At 36.2% G+C, this 17,020-nt stretch overlaps 1 protein-coding gene across 4 annotated transcripts; it reads right to left on the reverse strand.

Annotated features, from left to right (window-relative positions):
* Window positions 1–4,123: 4,123 nt before the first annotated feature.
* On the reverse strand, window positions 4,124–16,673 carry LOC130961462 (fatty acyl-CoA reductase 2, chloroplastic-like). Of its 4 annotated transcripts, XM_057887370.1 has the most exons (10): window positions 12,601–12,688; window positions 12,367–12,477; window positions 12,163–12,269; window positions 11,873–12,060; window positions 11,687–11,787; window positions 11,382–11,592; window positions 11,081–11,242; window positions 10,609–10,690; window positions 10,078–10,475; window positions 4,124–4,500 (listed from the first exon to the last, which is right to left on the reverse strand). In XM_057887370.1, exons 3-10 carry the CDS (start codon window positions 12,178–12,180, stop codon window positions 4,335–4,337), a joined length of 1,326 nt encoding a protein of 441 aa, XP_057743353.1. In that variant the 5' UTR covers window positions 12,181–12,269; window positions 12,367–12,477; window positions 12,601–12,688; the 3' UTR covers window positions 4,124–4,334. The 4 variants fall into 4 exon arrangements, 2 of the variants coding, with proteins under 2 accessions (XP_057743353.1, XP_057743354.1); XM_057887371.1 differs by lacking the exon at window positions 12,601–12,688 and having other exon boundaries at window positions 12,367–12,578; XR_009079559.1 differs by lacking the exons at window positions 4,124–4,500; window positions 10,078–10,475; window positions 10,609–10,690; ... (2 more) ...; window positions 11,687–11,787; window positions 11,873–12,060 and adding an exon at window positions 13,095–16,673 and having other exon boundaries at window positions 12,181–12,269; window positions 12,601–12,690.
* Window positions 16,674–17,020: the final 347 nt, after the last annotated feature.

Consider the following 17,020-nt stretch of genomic DNA (forward strand, 5'->3'; position numbering starts at 1 on the left):
AGGGGTGTGTGTGTTGCTGAAAAAGAAAGAGGGCTAGGGTTTCTTTGGGGTAAAGGGATAATTGGGTGTTAATTAGGGTTAGGGTTTGGTAAAAGAAATAAGGGTAGTATAGGAATTTTGATAAAATTGGAGGGTTGGATAGTAATAAAAGAAATCAAATGTAAAAGGTTTTAAAAAAAAAAATTAGGACATTACAAATATTGTCTGTGATGATTTCTACTTGGATTATAGACTTTGGTGCCTCATGCCATGTCACTTCGAGGCGTGAATTTTTCACTTCCTATACTAGTGAAATTTTTTGCAAGATCAAATTGGGAGATTAAAGAGTGTATGATATCATTGCTACGGACGATATATGCTCACCCCAATTACAATATGCTCACCCAAATAATGTCACATATATGCATAGGATGAATGCCTGTTCTATGGCTAATGAGCTCATTTGATGGTTATACAACCAACCTGACATGTCCTAATAGCTAACCATTGGACAGTCCCTCCGTACGTGCATCCCCAAGCTCAATAATATCCATGAAAAAATTGCAAGCTCATCCATGGGGAGAGACAAAACCCCAAGCTCAAAAATATTATATATATATTATATAGATATATATATATATATATATATATATATATATATATATATATATATATATATATACATATACATGCCCATGGAAAAATTTGGAGAGTTAAAGTGCCCGGTCACAACTTACGTACAGAGGGTCAACAATGCAAATTCAGATCCCTTCTTGGATTTGTATCCTATTTCTGCATTTGATCCTAACATTCATGACACTCCATATTTAGCAAATAATCACGTAGCCCCTGACATTATTCCTCATACTGCATCATCTACTACATCTTTGCATGACACTCATACCTCCAATACAGTTCCTAATTAAGCTACTTAATCTGCCACCATTAAGTCACCACCTTCCGTTCCTGTTTTAAGACGGTCTGAAAGGGAACGTAGGCAACCATCTTATCTTCAGGACTATCACTGCTTCCACCTTCGTTCATATAAAGATTCCATCCAAACTGTCTAATTATCTTCAAATTGTAAGTATCCCTTATCTCACCATTTGTCATATGCATCTTTCTCTCCAAAGCACATGGCTTCCACTCTTGCTATCATTAACAACCCTGACCCTAAACACTAGTCTGAGACTGTCTTGCATGATTGTTGGAGAAAGGCTATTGATGCAAAACTTGCTGTTTTTGAGCAAAACAAAACCTGGACCATTACCTCCTTACCACCTGGTAAGAATGTAGTTGGTTGTAAGTGGATCTTTCGCACTAAATTCAACCCGGACAGAACTGTTGAATGGCACAAGGCTCGGCTAGTTGCTCAAGGTTTTACCCAAATTCTAGGGTTGATTATATTGACACTTTCAGCCCAGTGGTCAAAATGAGCACTGTTCAAGTTCTTCTGGCCATTACTGCAGCAAAGGACTGGCATATTCATCAACTTGATGTTAACATTGCCTTTCTTCATGGTGACCTTCATGAAAATGTATACATGAAGCTTTCGAAAGGGTTGAAATGTTCTGATCCCAAGCTGATTTGCAAGCTAGACAGGTCTTTACGGCTTGAAGCAAGCGAGTCGTCAATGGAATCTCAAGCTCTCTGCTATGTTAACCAAATTGGGGTTCAATCAGTCTGAAAATGATCACTCTTTGTTCACTAAATCTACTACACATGAGTTCATAGCAATTTTGGTGTATGTAGATGATCTTGTTCTTGCTGGTGATAATTTGAATGAAATTCAACATGTCAAGCACTTTCCGGATAGCAAGTTCCGAATTAAAGATCTTGGCATTCTTAAGTTTTTTTATTGGAATGGAGGTTGCTTGGAGCAAAGCTGGAATTTCTCTTTACCAAAGAAAATATGCTTTGGATTTGATCAATGACTGTGGCTTACTTGGAGCCAAGCTAGCGGCAACACCTATGGAATATTCAACCTCTTTGTCCAGAGAATCAGGAATTGTGTTTCCTGATGCTTCACTCTATCGTAGATTGATTAGAAGGCTTCTTTATCTTACCAATACTAGGCCAGATTTGAGCTACTTTGTGGGTTGCCTCTCTCAATTCATGGACTCACCCACTGATGTTCATTTGCGAGCTGTTTACAGGGTTCTTCGATACTTGAAACAATCTCCCGCTTCTGGTATCTTCTTCTCTGCCACAAACTCTTTTAAGCTCTCCGGTTACACTGATTCAGATTGGGGTGCTTGCAAGGATACTAGGAAGTCTATCACTGGTTATTATTTCTTTCTTGATCACACACTCATCTCTTGGAAGAGTAAGAAACAAACAATTGTGTCCAGATCTTCCTCTGAAGCAGAGTATCGAGCACTGGCTAATGGGACGTGTGAACTCATTTGGTTGCTGAAATTGTTAAAGGAGTTTGACATCCATCCTCCTCTCCCAGTTGATATTTTTTGTGATAACAAATTTGCTATCTACATTGCTTCTAATCCAGTCTTTCATGAGCAAACCAAGCATGTGGAGATTGATTGTCATATTGTCCAAAACAAGTATAAAGAAGGTATTTCAAATTTGAGACATATTGCCTCTGCTGACCAACCTGCTGATTTACAAAGCCCCTTGCTCCAGGGCCCTTCTCCTGTCTATTGTCCAAGTTGGGATTACTTGATTTGCACAAACCAAGTAATACCAGCTTGCGACTGCTGGGGGATGTAACATAATATGTGAGAGTCTGAAAATAAAATTGAATTTAAAATAAAATGCAAAAGTTGTTAGGAAGCTTCTAGTCTTAGTACAGCTAATGAGTTTGTTAGAATTTGTTAGAGAATTAGCTGAGAATTAGTTATTTATCTCCTTCCTTTGTACAGATATATAAAGTGTACATTTATAGTGTAAAATCATGATGCTTCATTCATTCAATATACAGAGATTGTTCATCATCCAAATTTCTCTCACTTCTTCGAACCTTCTTCACTGTCTCTTCAATTTTAATTTGCTGAAACTTTATCATCAGTTTTAGCTTTTACTTCTCTTCTCTTCTTTTGACAACTTGCTGCATCAAACTGGTACCATTTTACAGCTTTGGTGCATACTTCATCCAACAAGTCATCAGCATCATAGACAGCATCTTAAAGATTTTTGAGCCACCTTTTGACAGCATTGTCAGTGATCTGTTAGAATCATTCAGCACAGCTTCAACCACGTTCAAAATATTCCCCAACCTTCCAAGCAGATTCTAGTCAAGCTTCTTTCCTCGGATCCAGTTGACAAACTTATCATTGGACAGCCTGTCGAAAATAACATTGAGGAAAGAAGAGAGAAAAGCGCCACCAACAAGTTCTGCAGCCATGTTCACAAGATCAAGAAAGTATGGAACAAGGAAGTGGTTTGTAGTTTGTGTTTGCACTCAACTTAGATTTCTCACAAAGGGTAAGTAAGTAGTAGCATGTAATTAGGAATATGGTGTGGTACTGATAAAAGTTTTTGTATCCAAATTATATTGACTTCAAATGTTTATTGCTCTTCCGGCTTCCGGGCAAGTTCACAAGATGCTTCTTGCTTTCTTCCTCCAAAGCAGTGACATGTTTGAGTGCTTTCATAAAGTGTATGGTCCACACTGCATCCAACAGCAAATAGGAGAATGTTGGCATGACATTCTTTCACACATTTCTTACTTTTTCTAATGTTTATTTCAAAAAGATACTTTTATTTTTCTAAATAGAATCCAAATTTATTCAGAAATGTCGAAAAAGCACATCAATGATAATTATGATGTTTTAATTAATGTGGCCCCTCCTCCACTGACTAAGAAAATCAAATGTAAATGGTTCTTATTACTTTATTAGCTATACAGTAATCTGCATTATTGTCTTTGTCCTACTTGCTTAAATTATTGCATGAAAAAAAGTGATGTACTTTCAAATCAAATGTACCCCATGTACCTATTTCTAAGCTTCATTGTGAAAGAAACATGATTCTAAATTTACTTTTGTACCTGTTTAGATTGGTCAATCAACATTTAGGTATGGAAACTCAAATTCATTTCTCAATTTATAAACTCTATTTCATTTTAATATTGTTAAAAAAAATAAAGTGGAATAAAGAAAACAATTGAGTGATAACACGTGTCAAGGAAGTTTTAACATGATTAAACACTATTTAGTAATAGATTACAGAGATATGATTATTATACCAATAAATTACAGCATGGGATAATGGAGAATCCCTTGTAGTTGAAGTTGTTGCCAAAGTCTCATAGTGTTCAAGGTAACAAGGGAAAGTGTGTATACATAAAAGTTTTTTTGGAGAATATGACAGGTGATTACATAGCACAAAGTAAGTCACTAACTACCCATTCCCCTTCCCTTCATGACATGTCTCCTTAGACCTGGTATATGAACATTGGTGATATAATCTTTCCAATCTATTGCCTTTACATCAAATCCAAATTCCCTTTTTTCTTCTTCAGACATGATTTCCATTAATCTTTCTGTGTTACTATTATCAAACCTGCATCAAAGAAATAATTGGTTTCATGTCATTAATCTAGTCTAGAAAAGAGTACTAATTACTTTGATTTTTTCCTCTAAACTTGAATTATTAAGTGTAAGTATAATACCCACACTATATTGGCCCTAGGATCACTCACTCATATAAACGACGCTATCATATTTTTCATCTCTCAAACTCACTAACACTCATAAAACAAGGGAGAGAATTTTCACAAACATACCCATTTCATTATGAACACACATACAATACACAAGGCATATGTGCCTTTATATAGGCAATGCTTCCTACTAAAATAATAATTTATGAATCACAAATCAATTTTGTAATGACTACCATTTTATGACTTGGCTTCATGAATCTTCTTTCAACTTGCATTTATGTAGCTTCTATAATCTTCTAATTTCAATTCAATTTGATTTTGAATTCTTCAATGTTGTAGAATGTTGTAGTTATACTACTCTCTTGAATGTTCTTCAAAAATCTTCAAGCTTCCAACATTAGCTTCTAGCAATATCTAGCCAATTGATGATTTATTGTATTCAACTCAAACTTTGCTTTTTCAATTCTTTAACCATGCTTCATGAAAATTCTAATCTATGCAAGTTGATAGATTGCACAAGAAGTTTGTAGAATCTTGGTGATGAACCATGAACTTGTAACCACTTTGAATTCAAATTGAATTTTGCCTTTGACTTTTCTAAACTTTTGTTACTTGCATACCTCTTGATTTAATTTTCTAACATTGCCTCCCTTAAATCAAGCTTGTAGAGTTTATCATTCCAAGCATCTTCTTCAACTTGTAAAATAATTCAGTCTTCAATGGCTTTGTAAATATATCTGCAACTTGTTCTTCAGTTGGACAGTACTCGATCACAACTTCTTTTTCATTCACCAACTCTCTGATTTTATGAATCCGAATATCAATATGCTTCGATCTTCCATGGAATACTGGATTTTTGCAAAGTGCAATAGCTGACTTGTTATCGCAAAATATTGTTGTTGGAGTATTTTGTTTCTCGTTCAATTCCTCAAGAATTCTTCTTAGCCAAACTGCTTGTGTTGCACAACTTGCTGCTGCTATATATTCTGCTTCTGCTGTAGATAGTGCTACTACTGGTTGTTTCTTTAATGACCATGAAATTGCACCAGAACCAAGATGAAATACAAACCCTGAAGTACTTTTTCTTGTTTCTATATCTCCGGCCCAATCACTATCAGTGTAGCCAACAAGGTTTACTTCATTAGTATTCTCATAATAAATTCCATCATTTAAAGTACCTTTGATATATCGAAGAATTTTTTTTGCCGCTTGTAAATGGTTGGTACAAGGCTCCTCCATAAATCTGCTAAGCAAACCAACTCCAAATACAATATCTGGTCTAGTCGCAGTTAAGTATCTTAGACTTCCAATCAAGCTTTTGTAATATGTAGGATTCACTGTTCTTCCTTTATCTTCTCTCAGCAACTTGAACTTCTCTTCGACTGGAGTAGAAACTGGCTTTGAATGCTCCATCTGAAATTTCTTCAAAATATCATTTGCATATTTCTTCTGAGAAATGAAAATTCCATCATCTTTTTGAACCACTTCAATGCCAAGAAAGTAAGACATCAAGCCCATATCCGTCATTTCAAAGTGCTTTATCATAGCCTCCCTGAATTCTGTAATTATCTTCAAATTGTTCCCAGTAAAGATCAAATCATCAACATAAAGACACACGATCAAGATATCTCTAGGTTCAACGAACTTGATATAAAGAGTATGCTCAAACGGACATCTTCTAAAACCATTCTCAATGAAATAAAAATCAATCTTCTTGTACCATGCTCTTGGTGCTTGCTTTAAGCCGTACAAAGCTTTCTTCAATTTATAAACTTTATCTTCTTTTCCAAGAATTTCATATCCTACAGGTTGCTCAACATACACTTCTTCTTCTAAAGTGCCATTTAGAAATGCAGACTTAACATCCATTTGATGTATCTTCCACTTATTTTGAGCCGAGAGTGAAATAATCATACGAATAGTGTCTAATCTAGCAACAGGAGCAAATACTTCAAAGTAGTCGATACCTGGTTTTTGTTTGTATCCCTTTGCAACTAATCTTGCTTTGAAATGATCAACTTCACCATTGGGTTTGTACTTAGTCTTGTAAACCCACTTTACTCCAATCGGCTTCTTATCTGTTGGTAAATCTGTCAGCTCCCATGTGTCATTCTTCTCAATGGCATGAATCTCCTCATCCATTGCTTTCTTCCAATTGTTGTCTAAAAATGCTTCTTCAAAGTTCAACGGCTCACAATCTGAAAATAGAGCAAAATTTATGATTTCTTCATCGGACGGATCGTTGTCATTGCCAACTTCATAATCTGCTAATCTAGCAGGTAGTCTCCGCTCTCTTTGAGGTCTTCTAGATGATTCAGGTTGTTCGGTTGCATCTGGTTGTCTTTCTTCTTCATCATCACATGTATTTGAAATTACAATCGGATGTTTTTCTGTCTTTCTGTCCCAGTCCCATATGTCTTTCTCGTCGAACGTCACGTCTCTGCTGATGATCACTTTCTTTGATACTGGATTGTACAACTTGTATGCTTTTGAGTCTGTGCTATAACCAATAAAGATACACTTCTCGCCTTTGTCATCTAACTTCTTCCTTAATTGATCTGGTACGTGGGCATAAGCAATACACCCAAAGACTCTGAAATGATGAATGGAAGGCCGCTTTCCACTCCAAGCTTCCTTTGGAGTTTTATCACGAACACTTTTTGTTGGACACCTGTTTAAAATATGAACTGCTGTTGCGACTGCTTCTGCCCAAAACTCTTTAGGCATTTGTTTTGACTTGAGCATGCATCTGACCATATCCATGATGGTTCTATTCTTTCTTTCAGCAACTCCATTTTGTTGAGGAGTGTATCTAGTTGTTAGTTGGTGTTGAATTCCGTGTTGCTTAAAGTATTCTGAACATGCAAGATATTCTGTTCCTCTGTCTGTTCTGAGAATTTTGATTTTACAGCCACTTTGTTTTTCAACAAACGCCTTGAATGTCTTAAAGACATCACATGCTTCTGATTTTTGCTTCAGAAAGTATACCCATGTATATCTACTAAAATCATCAATAAAAGTGATAAAGTACCTGCTACCACCATTACTTGGAACTTCTACAGAACAAAGATCTGAATGCACAATTTCAAGTAATCTTCTAGCTCTCCAAGACTTTCCTGTAGGGAATGGATCTCTGTGCTTCTTTCCCAGTTGACAAATCTCACAAATACAATTGGGAATATGAATCCGTGGTAGACCAGAAACAAGTCCTTTTCTTGACAGGTAGTTTAGGCCAGAAAAATGAAAGTGCCCAAACCGCATATGCCACAACCAGTTATCATCAAGTATCACAGAACTCATGCAAGAGGGATTAACATGTTGAATTTTTAATGGAAACATTCTGTTTGAGGTCATCTTTGCTTTATCTATGAACCTTCCGTTGTTATCAAATACAGTGCAATATCCATGATAAGTTATCATCTTATATCCCTTCTCAGATAATTGCCCCATACTCAGTAAATTGTAATCAAGTTCGGGAGCATAGAAAACATCAGAAATATAACTCAGAGAACCATCCTTCAATTTAATTGGTATGTGCCCTTTTCCTTCAATAGGGATCTTTGTACTATTACCAAACTTCAATAATAGTTTAACTGAATCATCTAATGAAGAAAATAACTCCTTTCTACCAGACATGATTACTGCAAGCATTATCCAAGTACCATATTTTCATCTTCAGCACATGAATTACTTGTAAAAAATAAAGTCTGAGTACCCGGATTATCATTAGTATTTTGATGCTGATTTTCTGCAACGTGTGCTTGATTGTTATTCACCATTTTGAATCTGCAATCTGCTGCTTTGTGTCCATACTTTCCACAATGAAAGCAGTTGAAATTGGTTCTTTCTTGATGAAAATTTCCTCGACCTCTTCCTCGGTTGACAGGCCTGAAATTCGTTCCACCTCTTCCTTGATTAGGTGGTGTAAAATTATTGTAACTTCCTTGGTTGTAATTGGCACGACCTCTACCTCTGAAACTTCCTCTACCTCTACTTTGAAAATTAAAACCATGACCTCGTCCTTCTTGTGTACGGTTTGATTCTGCAACGTTGTTGAAATTCACTCGACTTTTCAGGGCTTCCTCGGTTGATTTTTCAGACTTCTCTAGTATTCTACTGATGTGGCTTTCCATGGTTCCTTGCAACTCTGCAATCATCATGGTGTCCATATCGTGTGACTCTAGTATCGTAGTCACCACATGGTCATACTTCATCGGCATGGTGCAAAGAATTTTCTCCACCACTTTGCTATCGGGCATATCTTCTCCATAGACTCTCATCTTATTGACAAGATCTGTAACACGAGTAAAATATTGCTCAACGGTTTCTGAGCTCGACATCTCGTACCTTTCATATTCTCTTCTCAAAGACTGTAGCTTTGCTTTTTGAGCTTTATCTACGCCTTTGTATGACAGCTTCAACGTGTTCCATGCTTCCTTTGCACTTTTGGCATTTGCTATTTTGCCAAATACCGTATAATCTACTCCTTGATGAATTTGAGATAGCGCCAATTGATCTCTCCTCTGTTGGGCAGCATCTGCTCCTTCTTGCAAACCTGGTTCAATGAAATTCCACAGGTTCTGGGCCTTCAAATGGGTAGACATCAAAGTCTCCCAATAACTATAATCGAGTTTCCCATCTAATTTGGGACCGGACCACACAATATTGAAAGTGTTTGCCATACTGACTCTATGAATAAACAACTATGTGAGAACTCTCCCACACCTCACAAACTCTCAGACACCAGGCGCTGGATTAACCAGCTCTGATACCAAGTGTAAGTATAATACCCACACTATATTGGCCCTAGGATCACTCACTCATATAAACGACGCTATCATATTTTTCATCTCTCAAACTCACTAACACTCATAAAACAAGGGAGAGAATTTTCACAAACATACCCATTTCATTATGAACACACATACAATACACAAGGCATATGTGCCTTTATATAGGCAATGCTTCCTACTAAAATAATAATTTATGAATCACAAATCAATTTTGTAATGACTACCATTTTATGACTTGGCTTCATGAATCTTCTTTCAACTTGCATTTATGTAGCTTCTATAATCTTCTAATTTCAATTCAATTTGATTTTGAATTCTTCAATGTTGTAGAATGTTGTAGTTATACTACTCTCTTGAATGTTCTTCAAAAATCTTCAAGCTTCCAACATTAGCTTCTAGCAATATCTAGCCAATTGATGATTTATTGTATTCAACTCAAACTTTGCTTCTTCAATTCTTTAACCATGCTTCATGAAAATTCTAATCTATGCAAGTTGATAGATTGCACAAGAAGTTTGTAGAATCTTGGTGATGAACCATGAACTTGTAACCACTTTGAATTCAAATTGAATTTTGCCTTTGACTTTTCTAAACTTTTGTTACTTGCATACCTCTTGATTTAATTTTCTAACATTAAGTATGGGATAACATCTAATAAAGTTGTTTAAATTAGAATCTAACCTTCCACCATAAAATGTGTATGGTTCATAAATATTGGCTAAGTACTTTGCTTGCTCCACTGATTTTCTACAAATATTTTCAAGTTTCTGAGACATCTTCCCCTTTGATGAGGCCATAGCTGTGAGTCCACTCTTCTGAATAGCATCTCTCCATAAGTGGCCAGAGAATTCCTCTGTGGAGCTAAACAACTTCATCAATGGAACTTGAATTGGCCTACCCTTTGAGTCAATGCATGGAGAGGAGCTATAATGTTCATAGAGCAATCTTGCAAGGTCTTGGAACACCAAAGGGTTCACTACAGATGAAGCAATTTGATACACACTGATATCTCGCTTTTGATCCATTCCATGTCTTGCCATTGCTGCCAAGGTTGCATTAACAACCATGTCAGATGGAACCTATGAAAGCATATTAGTCATTGTTAGTTTAACAGTTATTAGAAAACATATAGTTTATGAATTAAATTTTTTGTGTTTTCCTTTCCAAGTAAAGAATTCTATTAAATAATGCAATTATATTAGTTTCACTTACCACATCAAGTACCCCATTTGGATCTACCAAGAAACCTGTTAGCTGTCCTTTCCCATAGCATAGAACTATTGGATCCATCATCCTAAAAAGTTGACAAAAAAATTGTTAGTTCTATCATGCAAATGTCATTGCTATTATTAGGTTAGTCAAAGGTGCATGGTAGATGAATTGCTTCTTTTTCCTTCTTATTTCTGGGAATAGATTTCTTAGGCATATATCTTCTAGAGCCTTTGGTAGGTAGAATGTAACAATTTGATATAGCTGAGACTATGTTTGTGGAATGCTAGGTAAAAATTGTTCTCAGAAATGTAACACACTTGAAAATATTTTTAAAGTGACAGAAATATTTTCACATTCGTGAAACAAAAATGCTATGTGCACACTAAAAATCAGCCACTATGTATTTGGTGTATACGTAGCATGGTTGTTCTTGAAAATATGAAAATATTCGCCCTACCATTATTTGACATACCTATTTCCTTCCATCCATCCAGGAAATGGTTCTTTAAAAGTGCTTTCTATAACACTTGGACGAATTACAACAACTGGAATATCTTCCCTCAATTTATCAATCATCATTTCTCCCATAGCTTTTGTGAACACATAAGTATCTTGCCACCCATATCTTCTAGCCCTGTTAAGAAAACAAAATAACAAAAATTTAGACAAAATTCCAAAAATGGTCAAGAATTTTGTGACAAAGTAGTATTTTTTACTTTTTTTATTTTGGTTAACAATGAAGAGAACACAGAAAACTAAAGGACTCTGCATACCTTTCTAGACCCATCTCCCTCATCTTTTGAGCTAGTAAGTTGTCTTCAATGTTCCCATTGTAATTCGAAACCATGTTTATTTCGCCTTCGATGTCCAATGCTGGAAGAAAACTTTGTGGAATTTCAGATATGGATTTTTCTCTAGCTATGCAGTCTCCAATGCTAAATGGTCTTTCCATAATTCTTCCTTGTCTTTGTCCATTGACATAAGCTGCATAATGGAAGCAAGTTTTCTTTGGTTAATAATGTAATAAAAATTAGCAAATGATGATTACTAGTTTTTCTAGCCCTTATTATCTTTTTACCTGTTGAAACATGCAGAAAGAGCTTAAGCTTCTTGCATTTTTTCGCAATGCTCATAAGGCGACACGGTCCTTTGGTGTTTATGTTGATAGCAGTATCATATCTGATCATACTAGTTGAATTATTACAATGAATAACTCAATATTAAAATTGGTTGGAACTTCTTGTTGTGAAATTATTGCACTAACCTTTCATCAAATGTTGTATTAGCTGCAGAATTTACAATTACATCTACCTCATCCATAATAACATTGGAAGAATCTTCATCTAGTCCAAGATTCGATTCGCAAATGTTGCCTACTACAGGTACTAGCTTGCTCAACATAAAGGCTTTGTAGGATTTTTCATTTGATTTGTCTAAGGCATTTGAAAAGCTCTGTATTTATTATCCAAGACCGAACAAAATTCAGAGGTAACATTTCCAATAAAATTAATCTTAGGAAATAGCTACATGCAATGAAATAATGAGTAACTTTACCTTGATAAAGTATGACATTAATTAAGCACCCCAAGACATCATTCTGTGACTGAAATGAATATTTTGTATTCCTAGAATATATTTCTTCCATTTTATGTATGTCCACACTAAGAAGAAATAGAGTAAACGTTTAAGTTTTCCACATTATGGAGGAAGAAAAATGAAACAAATATGGATGCAATGAAAGGGTGAAAAGTTGCTTACAATTCTCAATGCAAGACCGGTGAAAGCAGCATGAAACTCAGCTTTGAATTGGCACCGGAGGATATGGATAAGCAAAGAACAAGAGGGGGGTGGTGATGGCAGCTCAAAAAGCTGTTACCGCAACAAAATTAGGAAAGTGATTAGGATTTAGGAATGTATTGGAGGCTTGGAGCAAATCAAATATAGGAATTTGTAGTTGGGGGCATAAATGTTTCTTTCTTACAATTGACATACCATTTTGTCCTAAAATCACAAAGTTATTCACAAAATTATAACTGTCAACTGCAGAGAATATCAACCAAACTCCTTATGCTGACATGCTTCCTGCAAAAAAAAGAGACTAAATGTTTTATTGTTTGGTTGTGCAATTGTCCAATGATGACAAGAAGCTTAAAAAGTGGAAGTAGCAGTATGATAGCTCCACCATAGAAGATGGGCTAATTGAATTATGTGTTATGAACTTATGATGCACTAGCAGCCATATAATGCTACTCAAAAGTGAAAAGTGAAAACTTGCTCAAAAGGTGTATCTCAGAGTTCCATTTTGATATCATGACAACTAAATTAGACACATGATTTGGACAGTGTAGAGTAGATTTGATAAACAAACAGCATGACTTTATTGCATAAAAAAAATGGGTTGAAGAAACTCAGTATTAAAATATGAGAATAAAACTATCATAAGAATATAATATATGAAAGAATGAATATGATGTTGGTGCAGTTACCTGTTTTAAGATGTTGAATCATTGTGAATCCGAATCCAATCAACTTGGATGTGGGGGATGTGGGAAATGGCTGGCCAAATGTGGGGGTCCTTCCTCTTTATGCCTTCACCCAACAACGGACATCTATTGATTCTAAGTTCCCTTAAAGGGGCAGGCAACCTTATGATCTCCAACTTAGGACATTCTTCAACCCATAATTGTCGGAGGGACTGTGACTGTGACAGCTCCTCCAAAGATGTCAAATTTTCATGTCTTGCAATTGTGAGATACTTGAGATTTGGGAACGCTGACAATGCGAAGGATGTAAGTGAATCACAGCTGTTGTCTATTTCTAATCTCTGTAGCCAGTGATGTTGTAGGTGCTGCATTGGAAATTCTACATTCTTGCAACGTGTGATGTAAAGCTCTTGCAATGAAGGGGGCAAAGAATCCCCTGGAAATGATATGGCTGATGAGCAGTTTGATATGTATAACTTTGTGAGAGAGGTTGGTTGGGTATGGGTCATGGCATCAAAGATATATTCCACCTGCTGCTTTCCATCAACGGATAGTTGCTCCAACATCGAAAGTGGTAGGTCCTGCATTCTTGCTTCTTGTGTACCATATATTTTTAATTGGTGCATGGGAGCTCTTGGGAGATAACAACCAAGCTGCTTGCATCCTGAAATATAAAGTGTTTTCAAAGATGGAAGGGAAGTTGGCATATCTCCTCTTAATTTAGGACAGTCCCATATGGAAAGTTGCTCAAGTTGAGGAAATGGTGCATCATCATCACATTCAAATGACACCCATTCCTCCCAGCAAGACATATCAAAAATTGACAAAGATTTGAGAGATCGGAAGGGTGTCTCCTGATGATGATCCGTTCCATCAGCCTTATAGAATTCAGCACCAATAATCTTCACCATGTCAAATCCTGAAAGCCTCAATTGCATAAGACAGGGTAGCTGTCCAAGTGAAGGAAGCACCAAACAATTCCTACATCCCTTCAGCTCCAATTCAGCCATGTTGTGGTATGAAGAGTGTCCTATCCAATCTGGAAATACCGCACCCCTGTAACCACTGATTCTTAGCTCTTTCAACTCTTTGTGAGCATGTAATTTGTCAAGCACATCTTTTTCGATTTGGGAATCAACAATATCACTTTCTTGAAATGATGACCAGGTCAAATATAAAGCATTCAGGTGTATTTTTTCATCCATCCTTGCATTCAATGCTTCACCACTATTATTAACATTCTCTAATCTCTCAATACACAATGACCCATGAAGATGTGCTAATTCTCCCAATTCCCCAACTCCATTCTCTTCAAGCTTTCCCACCATATAATTACTTAAAAATTGCAATTTTTTTAATTTGCTTACCCCTTCTGGCATCTCTTCTAAATTAGTATCTTCAATATGGAGATGGCGCAAATTTACAAGATCTTGCATCTTGTCTGGAAGCTTCTTTAGTCCTCTACATCTGCTCAACTTCAATGTTTGTAAATGATACAAGTTGCTCAATGATTCGGGCAATACCACAATAGGCATATCAGAGAGATCCAAGTGACGCAAATTTACAAGATCCTGCATGTTGGTTGGAAGCTTTTCTAGTCTTCTACATTTACTCAACTTCAATGTTTGTAAATTATACAAGTTACTCATTGATTCAGGCAATGTCATGATAGGTGCACCGGAGATATCCAAGTAACGCAAATGAATCAAATCACCTATTGAATTGAGCACTGAATCATGCTGAAGAGGAAAAAAATTAAATGACAAAACCCTTACATGCTTCAACTGTGCAAGTAAGCAACAAGGATTGCAAGAACCAATTTCCTTTGAGGAATCATGCCATGTATTAAGATTGATTTCCAACAATGTCCTTGCATGTTTTAAACTATCACATGCTTCCAAGATCTTTGAGAATGAATTATTGATGCCAAGATTATATGAAAAATGACGAGGATTATCATCATGCTTGTCTGCATTTTCGAGTTCAAAGGTTCTAGAAAAGAACTTTCCACCATACAATATTGCTAAATCATGCATGAGGTCGTGCATTACAAATGAATTTCTGAAATTGTTAGAATGTTGGAAAAATGATCTAGAAACTAAATCATTAAAATATTTATAACCAACTTCTTCTAAAGTACTTCCACTCTTTGGTTGTTGCAAAAGACCTTCTGCCATCCATAGTAACACCAATTCATCTCTTTTGAATTCATGGTCTTTTGGGTATAAAGAACAATAAACAAAGCAACGTTTTAAGTACGAAGGGAGGTAGTGATAACTGATTCTTAATGCTGGAAGAATCCCACTATTTTTTTCTGGAAGTTCCCAAATTTCACTCTTCAATATAAACTCCCAATCCTCTACTTCTTTTTTTGCTCTTAATAAACCTCCAAGTGTTTGAGCAGCCAAAGCTAACCCATTACACTTTTTGACAATTCTTCGACCGACTACTTCTAAAGCAGAACGGCTATGGGATTCAACAGAATTAAGACATGCATGATCTGCAAACACTGACCAGCAGTGTTCATCACCCAACAAACTCAGATTGTAAGTTGGAATAGTTTTCACCATATCAGCAGTCGAATCAAGACGGGTTGTTACAAGAATCTTAACGCCCTCATTACTAGATTTAAAAGGCTTTAGAAAACTTATCCAAGCATCATAATTGTTACTCCACATGTCGTCCAAAACAACCAATAACTTCTTCCCTGCTAGGATTTCCTTCAAACTCTCCTGAATTATGTTTAACTCATTAGAGTTACAAGAACAAGAAGATGCTTTCTCCAACACAGTCTTTGTCACTTTAAGCACGTCAAATTCTTCTTTCCCATCAGAAACCCATGCCTTAATATTAAATTTTTGTTGCACTTGGTCATCATTGTAAACCATCTGAGCCAAAGTAGTTTTTCCTATTCCACCCATACCGACGATAGGAATCACGAATATTTCACCATCATTAGTATCATCTAGCAACAATTTTACTATGACCTCCCTATCTTGGTCCCTGCCATATATTTCACGCGCATCAATTAGAGATGTTGATGGGATTCTCCATGACATGTCCTCCACTGGTATCTCTTTCAAGCCAAGACTATCTTTCTCTTTTACAATTGACTCTAAAGCAGCAATGATATCTTCTATCTTGGTTACTACCTCACCATCATCATGCAAATTGACATAGCGAGACAGGGAGTTACCTGGATCCTTTTGAGTGGCAGCTTTGGTGGTTATTTCATCAAGTGCATCTTCAGCATCGTACACAGCATTCTTCAGCCTGTCCAGCCAGTCCTTCACTGCTTCCTCTTCAATCTGCCTCCGCTCAGCGTCATTGATTGCAGCATGAGCAGCTTTCAGAACTGTCTCCAACTTCTCAATCAGCTTCCGGTTAAGCTTCTTTCTCTGGATGAGGTTGACAAGTAAAGGTGAAATCAGCATCTCATAAATAGTACCAAGTGCAGAGTTGAGAAAAGCTTCCCCCACAAATCTTGCAGCCATGATGATCTCACGATTATAAGAAATAAAACAAAGCAAAGTGGATTATAGTTTGCAGTGAAGGTAAAGGAAGTAGTAGTAGTAGCAGGTTCAATGAAGTAATATATGGTGGTGCTGATATATTTTATTTTCCATGTAGCAAAAGAACATTGACTTTTTCTTCCAAAAAAAAAAAAAGACATTGACTTTGCACATTCTCATTGCCTTTGGGGCATGTTCACATGATGCTTCATGCTCTCTTCCTGGAAAACAATGACATGTTTCAGTGCTCTCATTGGTTTCTTCCAATATTTTTATTCTTAAATGATATTATTTAGTATTATGTAACATGATCTGTATTCAAATATTTTTTTTTATAACATTTTACAACTTTGAAACTGATGATGAGGCCTGTTTGGTCACTCAAAATTTGGGTTAGGAAACTCAAACTGATTTGTC

This window comes from Arachis stenosperma, chromosome 2, assembly GCF_014773155.1.
Source record: "Arachis stenosperma cultivar V10309 chromosome 2, arast.V10309.gnm1.PFL2, whole genome shotgun sequence".
Taxonomy (NCBI): domain Eukaryota; kingdom Viridiplantae; phylum Streptophyta; class Magnoliopsida; order Fabales; family Fabaceae; genus Arachis; species Arachis stenosperma.

Coding starts and splice junctions, on each gene's coding strand:
- LOC130961462 (XM_057887370.1), bottom strand. Junction 11,788..11,872: donor AATACAACATTTGATGAAAG/GTTAGTGCAATA, acceptor TAGTATGATCAG/ATATGATACTGCTATCAACA. Junction 11,593..11,686: donor CTTTCTGCATGTTTCAACAG/GTAAAAAGATAA, acceptor TCCATTATGCAG/CTTATGTCAATGGACAAAGA.